Source organism: Prionailurus bengalensis, chromosome A1, assembly GCF_016509475.1.
Source record: "Prionailurus bengalensis isolate Pbe53 chromosome A1, Fcat_Pben_1.1_paternal_pri, whole genome shotgun sequence".
Lineage (NCBI taxonomy): Eukaryota > Metazoa > Chordata > Mammalia > Carnivora > Felidae > Prionailurus > Prionailurus bengalensis.
Genome location: NC_057343.1, coordinates 114,933,432 through 114,949,289, shown reverse-complemented (window position 1 = coordinate 114,949,289; position 15,858 = coordinate 114,933,432). Strand labels below are relative to the sequence as shown.

Here is a 15,858-nt window from a genome sequence, read left to right as displayed (position 1 = left end):
CATTCCCACAGCATTGAGAATCTTAAACTGTGTAGTTTACTCTCCAGAGCTGTGATGTTGAGCCCCACTGGACTTTTGCCCTTCCTGGTTTTTTCAGTCTGTGCATCAGCAGATTCACTTGAGAGGGCTTGGTATTAGTACTGTTCACTCTTGTTTCGGTGGGTTTTTCTGTGTGTGTGTGTGTGTGTGTGTGTGTGTGTGTGTGTGTGTGTGTTTTAATTAAAATCCTCAGCTTGTTCTTCACTGCCTCTTCCCCTGTGCCTCTCCAGCTGAGTTTTTCTGGTTTTCTGTTCTTCACTTGGCCAAAGCTGAGCTGTTCTTTTCTGTACTTTTGTTGTTTAATGAAGCAAATGTATTTCAGAGTACATCTGTGGGTATATGTTCTTCCAGCTGCTTCGCAGCCAGACCCCTGCGGTCTTACCTAACAGTCCCTAGTCCCTTTTTCGGAATTACTGCATCAATATATGCATTCCAGTCTGTCCACAGGCCCCAAAATAAGCTCCTCATACCAGCGAATTCTTGTTGCATTTTTCTCTGCTTCTGAAGAGTCCTTCCTGTGTTTTGTCCTCACTACCACCCACTTCCTTTTTAGCATCCAAATAACATTTTCCCAACTTTAGGGGAAAAAAAAGTTATGTTGTGGAAAATAGGGGCAGCACTAAAAAAAGGGAAAGAAGAGACATTGCACCCAGATATGATCCAGAGACTTCCCAGTATCTGATACCGTCCTGCTCCAGCAATAATGTGAAGTAACTAAGTTGATCCCTTTATAAGCATTCTGATTACTTTCCTCAGAGAGGATGGTGATGCCCTTGTCCATACAAGCATAAATGTATGCTATTCTGGTCAAAGAAACTATTCTATCAGACAGTGCTTATCGTTAAACCAACATATCAGAAGTAGGAAAGGATGGCTTTCAATCTTGCTACTTTTATTTTGGCCACATTATAGCATTTATGTTTTCACACAGTCACCGATAAATTTAATGTGATAAAGCGGTAGGCCCTGCAACTATTTCTAAATGACCAGGCCTAATTAAAATGTAGATGTGTAAGTAGTCTGGGTTAAACAGACTGCCTAGTAAACTTGACTCATCCTTCAGAAAACCCATCTCAGCTATCACTACGTCTGTGAAGCCTGCCTTGACATTCACAGGAAAGTGATGCTTTTCCTCACAAGCAGAGCACCGACTCTTCAAGGGCATTTTCTCCAAGTTCCAAGGTCCTTACACCCTCACCTCTTCCTGTAGATGGTAGCTGTCTCTTACTGTTGTCTCTGGATTAATTTAGTGTTAAACACTGGCTCTTCTAGTCCTCTACTACCTCAGAAAGGAATTCTCTGTGGTAAATACCCTCTTTTTGGACTACCTAGTGTAGTCCACTGGACCCTAACTAATGAGTACTTGGTAGCAGGGGAACTCCAAAGAAACAGACCCTCAGAGATAGTGTATTTCCAGCAAGGGACATAACAGACTTTTAAGAATATGAGATGAACACCCGGCCCTTTGGGATTCCTCAGGCTACAGAACCAGCAGGGAAAGAAGCGGTTACTCAACTAACTGAGGTAACTGATCCCAATTGCCAAGGAAAAATTGGCTGCTGCTACAGAATGGGCTCAGAGAGGCTGTATTTGGAACCCAGGGAATTCTCTGGGGGATGCCTCCTGATACTCTTATGAACAAAAATAGACTGTGTAGTTGAGGGGCGCCTGGCTGTCTCAGCAGAGCATGCAGCTCTTGATTTCAGGGTTGTGAGTTTGGGCCCCTATATTAGGGTAGAGTTTACTTAATATAAATAAATCCATAAATAGTAGTTTGAACATTAAGTTCTTAAGGAATTGTAATATCAGTAGAAAAGGTCTTAATATCACTCAGAGAGAGATACAGTTACTGTTGGGACTGTGCTTTTCCCTTTTGGGGGAGAGGAGAAAAGTGCCTTCATTTGTATAAAGGATAATTCCAACTTATTCAATGGAAACTTGAAAAATAGTTATTATCGTTTTATAGAAGTTCACACATGTGTACTAAAAGCCGAAAGGATGAGCTGGACTATTATTTGATCTCTCTCAACTCAAAATTTGCCTTCTTTTTTTTTTTTAATATTTTTATTTATTTTTGAGAGAGAGCGTGTGCGCATGAGTGGGGGAGGGGCAGAAAGAGAGAGGGAGACACAGAATCTGAAACAGGCTCTGGGCTCAGAGCTGTGAGCACAGAGCCTGACGCAGGGCCCGAACTCAGAAATGGCGAGATCATGACCTGAGCCAAAGTGGAATGCTTAACCGACTGCGCCACCCAGGCACCCCTCAAAACACCTTCTTAAACTCTGATGCTGGGTCTCAGGTTTTACTAACCTCATTCCTCAGGCTTTTGCTACACTGGCTTGTTAGGTTCTGCCTTCGTGGAGGATGGAGGGGTGCAGGAGAGTCTGGGTTTTTATCTATCACCATTGTTTCTGCAAATAGTAGTTGTCTCCAGCAGCAGTGGTTGGCTCCAGGCTGCGGCATTCCTGATGTCTTTGGCATAACCAGAACCAGGCCCATCACACTCAGAAACAGCAGTGGCAGGGGTGGGATGGGGATTACCCTCAGAGGTCTCACTAGACAGCTCTGGAGGCTGAGTCTCTAAGATAAGGTTCAGAAAACTTCACCTTTTGTAACCTCAGCCTTGGGAGGGGTAGCATCCTCCTACAGTCTGAGTTGCATCCGGGTTTTTACTTTTTCTGCCTTCCATTCCCCATGTAATCATTTCCCTGTAGTTAATTTCTTGTTTGAAATATATAATGTGGTTTCCATTTTCCTAAGTCCTGACTCACAGTATATATTCTTATTTCATCAAGTATATTTTTGTGTCTTTAAGGAATGTTTAAAATTTTTCCATTTCTTGGTTTTAAACACTTTTTATGAATTCCTGGGCATTTTCTTTGTTGCTATTATAGAGTCTTCTATAATTTTTAATGAACTGGTTGGTGTTTGCATAATTGCATTTACTTAGATTATTTTTTTCCTAATGCTGTATTGAATTCTGGTACTTGCATACCTAGGAAACTTGAATACCTAGTTGGCAGACCTAGGAAGCTTTAAGAGAATCGTAAGTCAAATAGAAGTAGTTTATTTATATCTCTTCCCTTTCAATTCTTAACATTTCTAATTTATCTCTCTTAATTGTTTTGGCTGATCCCTCCAGTACATCCTTTCTTGTCCCTTGTCCCTGACATGTCATTGTTTCTCTGTTAAGTAAGGTACTAGCTTAGGGGTGAGATAGATATGTTTTTTGGTGGGGGGGAGGGTGAGATAAATGTTTTTATCATATCAAGGAAGTGTTCATTGATTCCTGTTTTGTTTTGTTGTCCTAAGATTAGATATTGAATCTTCCCAAATATCTAGCATCTGTGGAAAATGATCATGTAACTTTCCTTTTGGATCTATTAATAGAATGAGTTATGTTAATTAGTTGATTACCCAATTTTAAACCATCTTTCCATTCTTAGAGTAAGCCCTACTGAATCATGTTATATTATTGTGTTCTGTTCGATTCTGTTGCTATTATTTTATTTAGGATTTTTACTTCAAAATTTGTAACTGGTATGTGTATGTGTGTGTATAGTCATTTTACATGATGACTATATAGCCATTTTATAAAAATAATTTGACAGTTGTCCATTTTCTTTTTTCTCTGGAACAGTTTGAATAGTTTGAAACTATTTGTTCCTTACAAATATGATACAATTTATTTGTGGGGCCTCATTTATTTTTCAGGTAGCTCTTTCATGACCTTATTTCTTCTACAGAGTGGATTTGTTTAGGTTTTTAAAAATCTTTTCTGGGATCAGTTTTGATAAATTTATTTTCAGAGAAAAATTACCCACTGCTTTCAGTTTTTCAAACATTATTTCCATAAAGTTATACAAAAAAGTCTCTTAGTGATTTTTTCAGGTGTACAACATAATTTCATATATGTATATTTTGTGAAATCACTATAGTAAGTGTAATTATTAGTCAGCCTTCATCACTACACAGTTAATAGTTTTTTTTTTATGATGAGAACTTTAAGATCTACTCTCTTAGCAACTTTCAAATATACAATACAGTATTGTTAACTGTAGTCATCATCTATACATTACATCCCCAGAACTTACTTATTTTATAATTATAAGTTTGTACCTTTTGATCACCTTTACCCATTTTACTCACCCCTACTCCGTTTCTTGGCGACTACCAATCTGTTCTGTTTATGAGTTCATTTTTTGTTTTTGTTGTTTTTAGATTCCACATATAAGTGAGATCATACAGTATTTGTCTTTCTCTAACTTATTTCACTTAACATAATGCTACCAAAATCTATCCATATTGTTGCACATGTCAGGATTTTCTTTTTTAATAATTTTTTAAATGCTTATTTATTTTTGAGAGAGAGGGACAGAGCACAAGCAGGGGAGGGGCAGAGAAAGAGGGAGACACAGAATCTTAAGCAGGCACCAGGCTCTGAGCTGTCAGCCCAGAGCCTGATGCAGGGCTTGAATTCATGAATCATGAGATGACCTGAGCTGAAGCTGGATGCTTAACTGACTGAGCCACTCAGGCACCCCAGGATTTCCTTTAATGGCTGAGTTTACACACACACACACACACACACACACACACACACACACACACAATTTCTTTATCCATTGATGGACACTTGGGTTATTTCCATGTCTTGGCTATTCTAAACAATGCTGCAGTGAAAATGGGGGTGTGGATATGTTTTTGAATTAAGAGTTTTTGTTCCCTTCAAAACAAAAGTGGAATTACTGGTAATCATATGTTAGTTGTAATTTACATTTTTTTGAGGTCCCTCCACACTGTTTTCCACAGTAGCTGCACCAGTTTTCATTCCCACCAACAGTACAAGAGGGTTCCCTCTTCTCCACATCCTTGCCAACCCTTGTTATTGTTTGTCTTTTTGATGACAGCCATTTTAACAGGTGTGACATAATATCTCGTGGTTTTGACTGGCATTTCCCTGGTGAGTGATGTTGAGCACCTTTTCATGTACCTGTTGACCATCTGTATGTCTTTGGACAATGTCAATTCAGATCCTCTGCTCACTTTTTATGGTATTGTTTGGTGGTTTTTTTTGTTTGTTTTGTTATTGAGTTGTAGGAGTTCTTTATGTATTTTGGATATTAATTCCTTATCAGATATATTATTTGTAAATATTTTCTTCTATTCACTATGTTGCCTTTTCATTTTGTTGTTTACTTTGCTGTACAGAAGTTTTCCAGCTTTATGTATTCCAATTTGTTGTATTTTTGCTTATGCTGCCTTTGGTTTTGGTGTCAGATCCAAAAAATCATTGCTGAGACTGAGGACAAGGAACATACTGCCTAAGTTTTCTTTTAAGCGTTTTATCGTTTTGGGTGTTCATGTTCAAGTATTTAATCCATTTTGTGCAATTTTGTGTAAATTATATGGAAGATCCTGGTCCAGTTTTGCTCTTTTGCATGTGGCTCTCTAGTTTCCCCAGCAGCATTTATTGCAGAGACTATCCCTTTCCCATTGTATGTTCTTGGATCTTTTGTCATAAATTAATAGGCCATATGTGGGAAGGTTTATTTCCAGACTATTTTATTCCATTGGTTTCTGTGTCTCTTTTTATGCTAATACCATACTATTTGGATTGCTATAGTTTTGTAATATAGTTTGAAATCAGGGTGTGTTATGCCTCCAAGTTTCTTCTTTCTTCAGTTATTCTTTCCCAAGGCTGCTTTGGCTATTTGGGGTCTTTTGCGGTTCCATGCATATGTTAGGACTTTTTGTTCTATTTCTGTGCAAAATGCCATTGGAGTTTTGTGAGGCATTGCGTTGAATCTGTACATTGGCTCTGGATAGTATGAACATTTTAACAATACTAATTCTGCTAATCCATGAGCCTGGAATACCTTTCCATTTGTTTGTGTCTTCTTCAATTTCTTTCAGTGATATTTTAAAAATTAATTTTAAGAGAAAGTGAGAGAGAGTGTGTGAATGGGAGAGGGGCAAATAGAGGGAGAGGGAGACTCCCAAGCAGGCTCCATGCTGCCAGTGCAGAGCCCAATGTGGGGCTTGAACCCCCAAAGATCATGACCTGAGCTGAAGTCAAGAGTCAGATACTCAACCAAGTGAGTCACTCAGGTGCCCCTCATTGATATTTTTTTAAATTCCTTATTTCTTCATTATTTCTCCCATTGTAACTTCTTTGTATGTTTATGCTTTCTCTCCTTTATTCCATTTGTTGGCTAATGGTTTCTTTCCACTGATTTATTTTTTTCCCCCCGACGGATCTTTTCAAGGAACCAGCCTTTTTATTTATTTATACAGCTTTGTGTTTGCCACTCACTAGTTCTGTTTTTATCTTTATTTCTTATTTGTTGTTTTCCTATTGTTCTTTTCCAACTTTTTGAGTTACATGCTAAAATCAATTTCTTTTCAGTCTTGGTTTTTGTTGATAAATTTAAGGCTACTGATTTTCCTCTGGCATTTGACTTTAATCTCATAGATTCTCCTATATACTGTTTTTATTGTTTTTATCAGAATTCTACAGTTTCATTTGGTAGTTCCCATTTGATTCAAGAATTAATAGTTTAAAATCTTGGTTAAGTAATGTTTTTATTTTCTGATTTTCTTAGAACATTTTTATTATGTTGCTTTCAGATCATTTTTTTCTGTATTAACCAGTTGGTTAATTTATTGGAATTTATTGAGGTTGTTTGTGCTCCAGTATGTGATCATTTTTCATGAATGGGTTTTTAAAAAGCAGATGTATATTCTTACAGAGTTAAATATATATAACTGTAGGATCACCTTATTCATTATATTGTTTGAGTTTTATCCTCTTATTTTTCCTTATTTATCCCTTTATTTAAAAAATAATTCTTTTTTTAAGAGAATTTTTAAGAGAGAAAGAGTGTGTTGAGTAGGGGGAGGGGCAGGGAGAGAGAGAATCCCATGCAGCCTCTTTGCTGCCCGTGTAGAGCCCTACGTAGGTAGGCTCAGTTTCACAAATCATGAGATCATGACCTCAGCCGAAACCAGGAGTCAAATGCTCAACCAACTGAGCCACCCAGATGCCCCTATTTCTCCTTTTGTAAGTTTAGTAGTCCATACCTTATGGAAGTTGATGCTATATTATTTGGTGCATGGATAACCGTAACTATTAAAATTGATGTTATCATTATAAAGTGGCCTTCATCTCATTTACAGCTTTATTTCTAGGATTCTGCCTCGACTTATATTCAGTTGTGTCCTCCGATATCTTTTGCTTGTCTATTAAAAAATTTTTTTAATGTTTATTTTTAAGAGACAGAGAGAGCATGGGCGGGGGAGGGGTAGAGAGACAGAGGGAGACACAGAATCCAAAGCAGGCTCCAGGCTCTGAGCTGTTAGTACAGAGCCCAACACGGGGCTTGAACTTACAAACTCTGAGATCATGACCTGAGCCACAGCTGGATGCTTAACTGACTGAGCCACCCAGGCGCACCCCATCTTTTGCTTGCCTATGTAGACCTTTGCCTATGTTTTATATTGAATTTCTTTGAGTCACTTTGTTTTACGTATATATTTTAGGATATAGCATAGAACTGGGTGTTGCTTTGTGATTCAATCTGAAAATGTTTTTCTTTTTAAGTAAATTAAGCTTAGTTGCTTTTACTGATATGTCAGACATACCTGGTCACAGTTACATCATACCGTTTTATGTTACATTTTAAATTTTTTACCATGTGTTATATTTTATTTTCATTTTTGTTTTGATTATTCTGCCCTTAGGAATGTACATATTTTTGTTTTCATGGTTTGTTTTTATTCTTTCTTTCTTTTTTTTTTTTTTTAATACTACCCGAGTCCTCTTTTTCCTGCTTTGGTTCCCTCAACTAGGAATCAAATTCAACAAGAAAATTAGCTTATAGTCCCAACTATATTTAAATCTTATTACCACATTTCGTTGTATCTGAGAGATGGAGTCTACTGTTAGACACACCATTATTTATGTACCACTTAGGAAAGAAAGGCTGCCAATTACAGTGTGATACACTATCAACCATAAGGCATATCTTGATTTTTAGAGATGTTAAAATGTGAAAAGAAAATATGTTTTAAAGTCCATGAAATAGTATCTTATTGTTTATTAAAGTATTTTTAAATATGCTAAAATTTATTCTTATTGGTTATTAACTCTAAATGATAATTCTCTTTTTAAAAATTTTATTTATTTTGAGATAGAGAAAGAGTGTGAGCAAGGGCAGGGCAGAGAGAGAGAGAGGGAGATGGAGAATCTCAAGTAGGCTCCACACTCACTGGGGAGCCCCATGTGGGTCTCTGTCTCATGATCATGAGATCATGACCTGAGCTGAAATCAAGAGTCAGATGCTTAACTGATTGAGCCACCCAGGCGCTCCTACATGAATTCTTTAACTTTGAGCTTTTATTTTTTTTTATTTTTTATTTTTTTTAAAGTTTTTATTTACTTTTGAGACAGGGAGAGACAGAGCATGAACGGGGGAGGGTCAGAGAGAGGGAGACACAGAATCCGAAACAGGCTTGAGGCTCTGAGCTGTCAGCACAGAGCCCCACACGGGGCTCGAACTCACAGACCGAGAGATCGTGACCTGAGTGGAAGTCAGCCGCCTAACCGACTGAGCCACCCAGGTGCCCCAACTTTGAGCTTTTATATATGAACCACTCCATCAATGTTTTCTACTTTATACCTTCTCTCTCCCTTCTTCCTTTTTGCAAAATTTCTCCGATCATCTTTTGGTTGGCTGAAACTGATATTCTCATAGAACCCTCAGGAATACAACATTATTCTGAGTTCTTGCACGTTGAAAACTCTTTGAGCCTGTACACTGGAAACACAGTTGTGCTCCAAATAAATATGCTTGGCTTACATTTTCTTTCCTTGCATGTATTGTGGGTACGGTTCTGTTGACGTATGGTGTTGAATGTTGTCATGCTAACCTGGTTTTCCTTTTCTTGCAAGTCCAGATTTTTTTTTTTTAACGTTTATTTATTTTTGAGACAGAGAGAGACAGAGCATGAATGAGGGAAGGGCAGAGAGAGAGGGAGACACAGAATCTGAAATAGGCTCCAGGCTCTGAGCAGTCAGCCCAGAACCCAACGCGAGGCTCGAACTCACGGACCGCGAGATCGTGACCTGAGCTGAAGTCGGACGCTTAACCGACTGAGCCACCCAGGCACCCCTTGGAAGTTCAGATTTTACCTGGATGAGTCTCACGTTCATTCGAGGTGATTTCCCACAGGTACACAGTATGTCTTTCAATTTACATCATCTTTTGTTTCAGAAATGGTTTACTGAATTATAATTTTGTTTTTAAAAGAATCTCAAAATTAGGGGAAAGTTACAAAAACTTTTTCTTTCCTTTGAAGTATTTGAAGTTGCCAACATGAATGCCCCAGTGTCCCTGATCACATCAATGTGTATTTCCTGCTTACAAGAACGTTTTCCTTTATAGTCGCAGCACAACCATCAGAGTCAGAAGATTGATACTAATAGATGATTATCTTCTAATGCTGAGTCCCCCCATTCAAATTTGCCACTTGTCCAGGATTAGGCACTGTATTTACTTGTCTGTCTTTTAATCTCATTCATTCTGGTATCATTCCTCTGCTTTACCGTGGCTTGTCATGTTGACCATGACACTTTTTTCTTTTGTATTTTATTTTTTTTAATTTTTATTTTTTTAATATGAAATTTATTGACAAATTGGTTTCCATACAACACCCAGTGCTCATCCCAAAAGGTGCCCTCCTCAATACCCATCACCCATCCTCTCCTCCCTCCCACCCCCCATCAACCCTCAGTTTGTTCTCAGTTTTTAACAGTCTCTTATGCTTTGGCTCTCTCACACTCTAACCTCTTTTTTTTTTTTTTCCTTCCCCTCCCCCATGGGTTCCTGTTAAGTTTCTCAGGATACACATAAGAGTGAAACCATATGGTATCTGTCTTTCTCTGTATGGCTTATTTCACTTAGCATCACACTCTCCAGTTCCATCCACGTTGCTACCAAAGGCCATATTTCATTTTTTCTCATTGCCACGTAGAATTCCATTGTGTATATAAACCACAATTTCTTTATCCATTCATCAGCTGATGGACATTTAGGCTCTTTCCATAATTTGGCTATTGTTGAGAGTGCTGCTATGAACATTGGGGTACAAGTGGCCCTATGCATCAGTACTCCTGTATCCCTTGGATAAATTCCTAGCAGTGCTATTGCTGGGTCATAGGGTAGGTCTATTTTTAATTTTCTGAGGAACCTCCACACTGCTTTCCAGAGCGGCTGCACCACTTTGCATTCCCACCAACAGTGCAAGAGGGTTCCCGTTTCTCCACATCCTCGCCAGCATCTATAGTCTCCTGATTTGTTCATTTTGGCCACTCTGACTGGCGTGAGGTGATACCTGAGTGTGGTTTTGATTTGTATTTCCCTGATAAGGAGCGACGCTGAACATCTTTTCATGTGCCTGTTGGCCATCCGGATGTCTTCTTTAGAGAAGTGTCTATTCATGTTTTCTGCCCATTTCTTCACTGGGTTATTTGTTTTTTGGGTGTGGAGTTTGGTGAGCTCTTTATAGATTTTGGACACTAGCCCTTTGTCCGATATGTCATTTGCGAATATCTTTTCCCATTCCGTTGGTTGCCTTTTAGTTTTGTTGGTTGTTTCCTTTGCTGTGCAGAAGCTTTTTATCTTCATAAGGTCCCAGTAATTCACTTTTGCTTTTAATTCCCTTGCCTTTGGGGATGTGTCGAGTAAGAGATTGCTACAGCTGAGGTCAGAGAGGTCTTTTCCTGCTTTCTCCTCTAAGGTTTTGATGGTTTCCTGTCTCACATTTAGGTCCTTTATCCATTTTGAGTTTATTTTTGTGAATGGTGTGAGAAAGTGGTCTAGTTTCCACCTTCTGCATGTTGCTGTCCAGTTCTCCCAGCACCATTTGTTAAAGAGGCTGTCTTTTTTCCATTGGATGTTCTTTCCTGCTTTGTCAAAGATGAGTTGGCCATACGTTTGTGGGTCTAGTTCTGGAGTTTCTATTCTATTCCATTGGTCTATGTGTCTGTTTTTGTGCCAGACCATGACACTTTTAAAGAATACAAGCCAGTTATCTTGCAGAACGTCCCTCAGTTTTGTGTGATATTTTGTCATGTTCTACATTTTTGGCAGAAATGGTACAGAAGTGATGCTGCTGTCTCTTAGCATCTTACTGGCTGGTGTATGGTTTTAGTTTTTCCCCATACTGATTAAGGCAGTATCTGCCAGATTCCTCCACCCTGACATATTCTTTTTCTTTTGGTTAAATAATATGTATTTTGTGGAGAGGTATGGAAAAGTTCCATTCTTCCTCCGATTTTTATCCAGTATATGTTTAGATGAGTATGAACTCATGGAATCCTTTGTTATTCAATGGGCTATACATTATTATTCATTATAGCGCTTAAATATTTCCAGATTTGGCCAGTGGGAGCCCCTCAAACCTGACTCTTGTGTGCTTTGAACAGATCTTCATTATTCTTACAGCACTTTCACTTTCTGGCTCAACAAGATATTATAGATTCATGTTGTATCTTCCAACCCTAGAATTAACCGTATCTCCAAGGGGCCCTCATTCCTTTTAGAAGAGAATGGTATTTGGAAACCAAGATCTAGATTTACTTCTAGATTTCTCAGTGGACAGATAGAGCTATAGAACACATACACACACACACACACACACACACACACACACACACAGACACACACACCTGTAATTCTAATCCAACACCACAAGGTTCATTTTAACCCTCAACCTTTCCCTTTGGTAACTCTCTTATCTCACAATGAGAAACCTCACTCCAATGTATGTACAGCTGACACCTACACAATGCAGGGGTCAGGGGTGCTGACCCCAGTGCAGGTGAAAATGCATGTGTAACTTTTGACTCCCTAAAAACTTAACAACTAATAGCCTACCATTGATTGAAGTCTTAACTGATCCCATAAACAGTCGATTAAAACATATTCTGTATATATATTATATACTATGTTGTTACAGTAGAGTGAGCTAGAGAAAACAAAATGTTACTGAGAAAAAACATAAGGCAGAGAAAATACACTCACAGGAAGTACTGTACCATATTTATTGAAAAAAAACCTCACATATAAGTGGACTTGTGAAGTTCAAACCTGTGTTGTTCAAAAACATGGTCCTTGAGCAACACAAGTTTGAACTGTGTGGGCCTACTTATACATGGATTTTTTTCCTGTACTGTAAACATAACCCCTGCATTGTTCAAGGTTCAACTGTATAAAACATGAATGATGATTACAAGAGAAAAATTATCATCTCCAAAGAGTATACTCACTAAACCCTGTGCGATAATCCCACAGTGACTGTACAAATGTAGGACCAGAGTATCTGGCTGAGAGCACCAATAAAAGAAGTAGCACATAGGGGTGCCTGGGTGGCTCAGTCGGTTAAGTGGCCAACTTTGGGTCAGGTCATGATCTTGTGATTCATGAGTTCAAGCCCTGCATTGGGCTCTGTGCTGATAACTCAGAGCCTGGAGCCTGCTTCGGATTCTGTGTCTCCTTCCCGCCCCCCCCCCCCCCCCCCCCCGCCCAACCTCATATCTCTCTCTTTCTCAAAAATAAATAAACATTAAAAAAAAAGAGGTAGCATGTAGAATTGAAATAATTTGTTATAAACAACAACAGCTAGATTCGCGGAGAAATTTTCAGAGTTGGTAATTAGTGCTGTAAAGAAAGCAAATAATTTCAATTCTTAATCAGAATTTTTTTTTTTGTAAGCACATTTCTAATAAAGCTATCTTTACGAGAAAGTTAAAATCTTACATTTTCATCAAAGCCTTCTCTTCTGGCTTGCTCAGCCAAATCGCCTTTCATACTAAGAATGTAAAATAAAATAAAGATCAGAGACCTATGACAGTAGAAAGGGAAAATAAAGTATGATCAGCTCTATAGTAAGGATGATAATTGCATTTCTGGTCTTTCTGATAACACTCATTATTTGGAAAGTGTCATTAATAGAAAGTCTCCAGAGTGTCACATCTCTAGCTATAAAATAATGTTTACAGTCTGTGCCACTGCCAGAGGTCTGGGTTTGGGAAGCATTTGGACACCAAAGTGATTGAATAAATAAATGTAAGTGTATCCTTAAATATTCTGTGTAAAAATGTTTTTATTTTCATAGCTAAGTGAATGCACTTAATGTAGACTAACAGTTTTTCCTCCCTTCTCAGGGGGACTTTATTCTCCTGTTCAGCTTTCTGTTAAAGTTCTTTCTGAGTGGCACAACACGCTTTATATTAATTTTTCATTAGCTTAGCTTGGAGCCTCCTGGCGCTCTCAGAATTAGGCCCTAGTGGATGATGTATTGACAACGTATTTAGAATAAGCACTTGGGATGGTGGCTGTTTTACAATCAAAACCTTACTCTCACTGCAAGTTTCTCATATAATATACAGTTTTAAATGGCAAAATTTTAAGCCATCTTACCCTTTATCGTCTTCATCCTTTTGAGGTTTCTTTAGTCTAAGTTTTTCAAGAGCATTGTTGTAACTCTGGACATAATTAAAAATAGTTTAAAAGTTCATCAAAAATACATCCTGTATTAATTAGAAAATTTTTTAATGTTTATTTTTGAGAGAGACAGAGACAGAATGTGAGTGGGTTAGGGGCAGAGAGAGGGGGAGAGACAGAATTCGAAGCAGGCTCCAGTCTCTGAGCTGTTAGCATAGAGCCTGACGTGGGGCTCGAACTCATGAGCTGTGAGATCATGACCTGAGCCGAAGTCGGACGCTCAACTGACTGAGCCACCCAGGCGCCCCATCCTGTATTAATTTTGATCAAGGTAAAAGAAATATGGAATGCTTGTCGCTAGGGACTACTCCCCTAAAGAAATGTGGAGGCGGGGCACCTGGGTGGCTCAGTTGGTTTAAGCTCCTGTCTCTTGATTTCAGCTCAGGTCATGATCTCATGGTTGGTGAGTTTGAAACCCCATGCTGGGCTCTGCGCTGACAGCACAGAGCCAGCTTGGGATTCTCTGTCCCCTCCCTCTCCGTCCCTCCCCTACTCATGCGTGCGCACTCTCTCTCTCTCAAAATAAATAAACTTTAAAAGAAATATGGAGGGAATGCTATGATTTCTTTCACTTTGTCACCACTTATGTTTTCTGCCTACTGGTGAGAAAGAGAAAGGGGTTCTCTTGTGGGCATCACACTTGAACTTGAAAAAAAAATCTTTAAAAAGTTTTATTAACATGTATTGCATTTAATGATGTAAACACTTTAATGCACATAACCAACATCATAATGAGATAAAAGATGAAAAAACCTACAATTAAGCTCACTGGGGGACATATTAATGGTTTCCATTTACAGATACGTTGTTGGACCGAGTTTTGAAACTCCACTAGCCTCATGGCCATTAGGACTTTTTCTGTGTGAAGTGATGTGGTTAGAGCCATGGATGTGCAGAGATGGGCGAGATTGTACACCTGTGACTACTAACCACGCAAGTGAGGTAGGTGTTGAGAGGACAGGGGCGATACCACTGTCAGGGAAAATAGTATGTCAGCGAGGGAATGGAGGGAACGTTGCTGGGGGCAGCAGGTGACCTGAGCAGAGGCCCAGAGGGGAGAGCCAGTGATGGTAAACAACACTGTGTGGGTGCGTGGGTGGCTCAGTCAGTTAAGGGTCGGACGTCGCTCAGGTCAGGATCTCACGGTTTGTGAGTTTGAGCCCCGCATTGGGCTCTCTGCTGACAGCTCAGAGCCTGGAGCCTGCTTTGGATTCTGTGTGTCCCTCTCTCTCTGCCCCACCCCTGCTTGCACTCTGTCTCTGTCTCAAAAATGAATAAACGTTTAAAAAAAATTTAAACAGCACAGTGCTCAAAACACTAGCTGGGACGCAGTGCTGTTGAGTAGAAGCATCCACCCAATTCTTTGGGTAAAGAATTTGGACTTATTTTGACAGGCCCAGAGAGACTGAAGAATTTTGAGTAGAGGAATGATATCAGAGCTGGATAGGCACAGGAGAGGGGCCATAAGATGTTGCTATAGAACATGTTCCTACACAGGAGGCTGGGTGAAAAGTACTGAGGGGCCCCACTCCGGTGGTGGCAGTTAGAATTCAACATGGCCTGGATTTCACAAATGTGAACAAAAAACTGCATAGATGAACTTTATACACAGGCCGTGGCAACCAACTATATGAGGCAAAGGGAGTAAAAAAATTCAAGGCTTTTAAGCCTGGAGCGACTGTTCCTGTTGCCATTAACAGAAACAGGAAAATGAGGAAGATAAGGCACATGGAGTTCTGAGTTTAGATTGTCTATAGAAATTTACTAGCATCTAAATTGAAATTTTTGGAGGGAAGAGAGAGTTTTATTACAAAACCCAACAGAGCTTTGCGTTTAGTAAACAGCTCAGTTGCTATTTGATATACTGAAATAATTTTGGCCACCTTTTTAAAGCCAGAAAGAAATCTCACTTCTCTGGTAGTGACATAATACAGATATGAGCAAGACTGGACCAAAACAGAAAACAACCCCACCCCCAACCCAAAAACCCACCACTGCTTGGGGTTTAAAGTACAGGAGTAAAAAGTGAACAAGATTTGTCTTAGAATTCTAAATAGGAAAAGAAGTAGACATACCTTTTTAATCATTTCACCAAGTTCAAAATCTGGCCTTCTGCCTATTGAATAATCAGCTTTCACTTCAGAATAGGTATCGTTAATAATTGCCAAGAACATGTTCTGGGAAGAAATAGTCACAAAAATAATTATTTCCATAAAGATTTAATGTAAATGTTACTGACTCTGATGACTGC

At 39.0% G+C, this 15,858-nt stretch overlaps 1 protein-coding gene across 1 annotated transcript in view; it reads right to left on the bottom strand.

The window, feature by feature from the left end:
- PKD2L2 (polycystin 2 like 2, transient receptor potential cation channel) overlaps positions 1-15,858 on the bottom strand; it is a 41,818-nt gene that overhangs the window by 2,543 nt on the left and 23,417 nt on the right. Inside the window, exons 9-11 of the mRNA XM_043588686.1 lie at positions 15,683-15,784; positions 13,524-13,588; positions 12,861-12,912 (exon numbers count right to left, since the gene is read on the bottom strand). Of these exons, the coding sequence (XP_043444621.1) occupies positions 12,861-12,912; positions 13,524-13,588; positions 15,683-15,784 (219 nt within the window). The remainder of the gene's footprint in view (positions 1-12,860; positions 12,913-13,523; positions 13,589-15,682; positions 15,785-15,858) is intronic.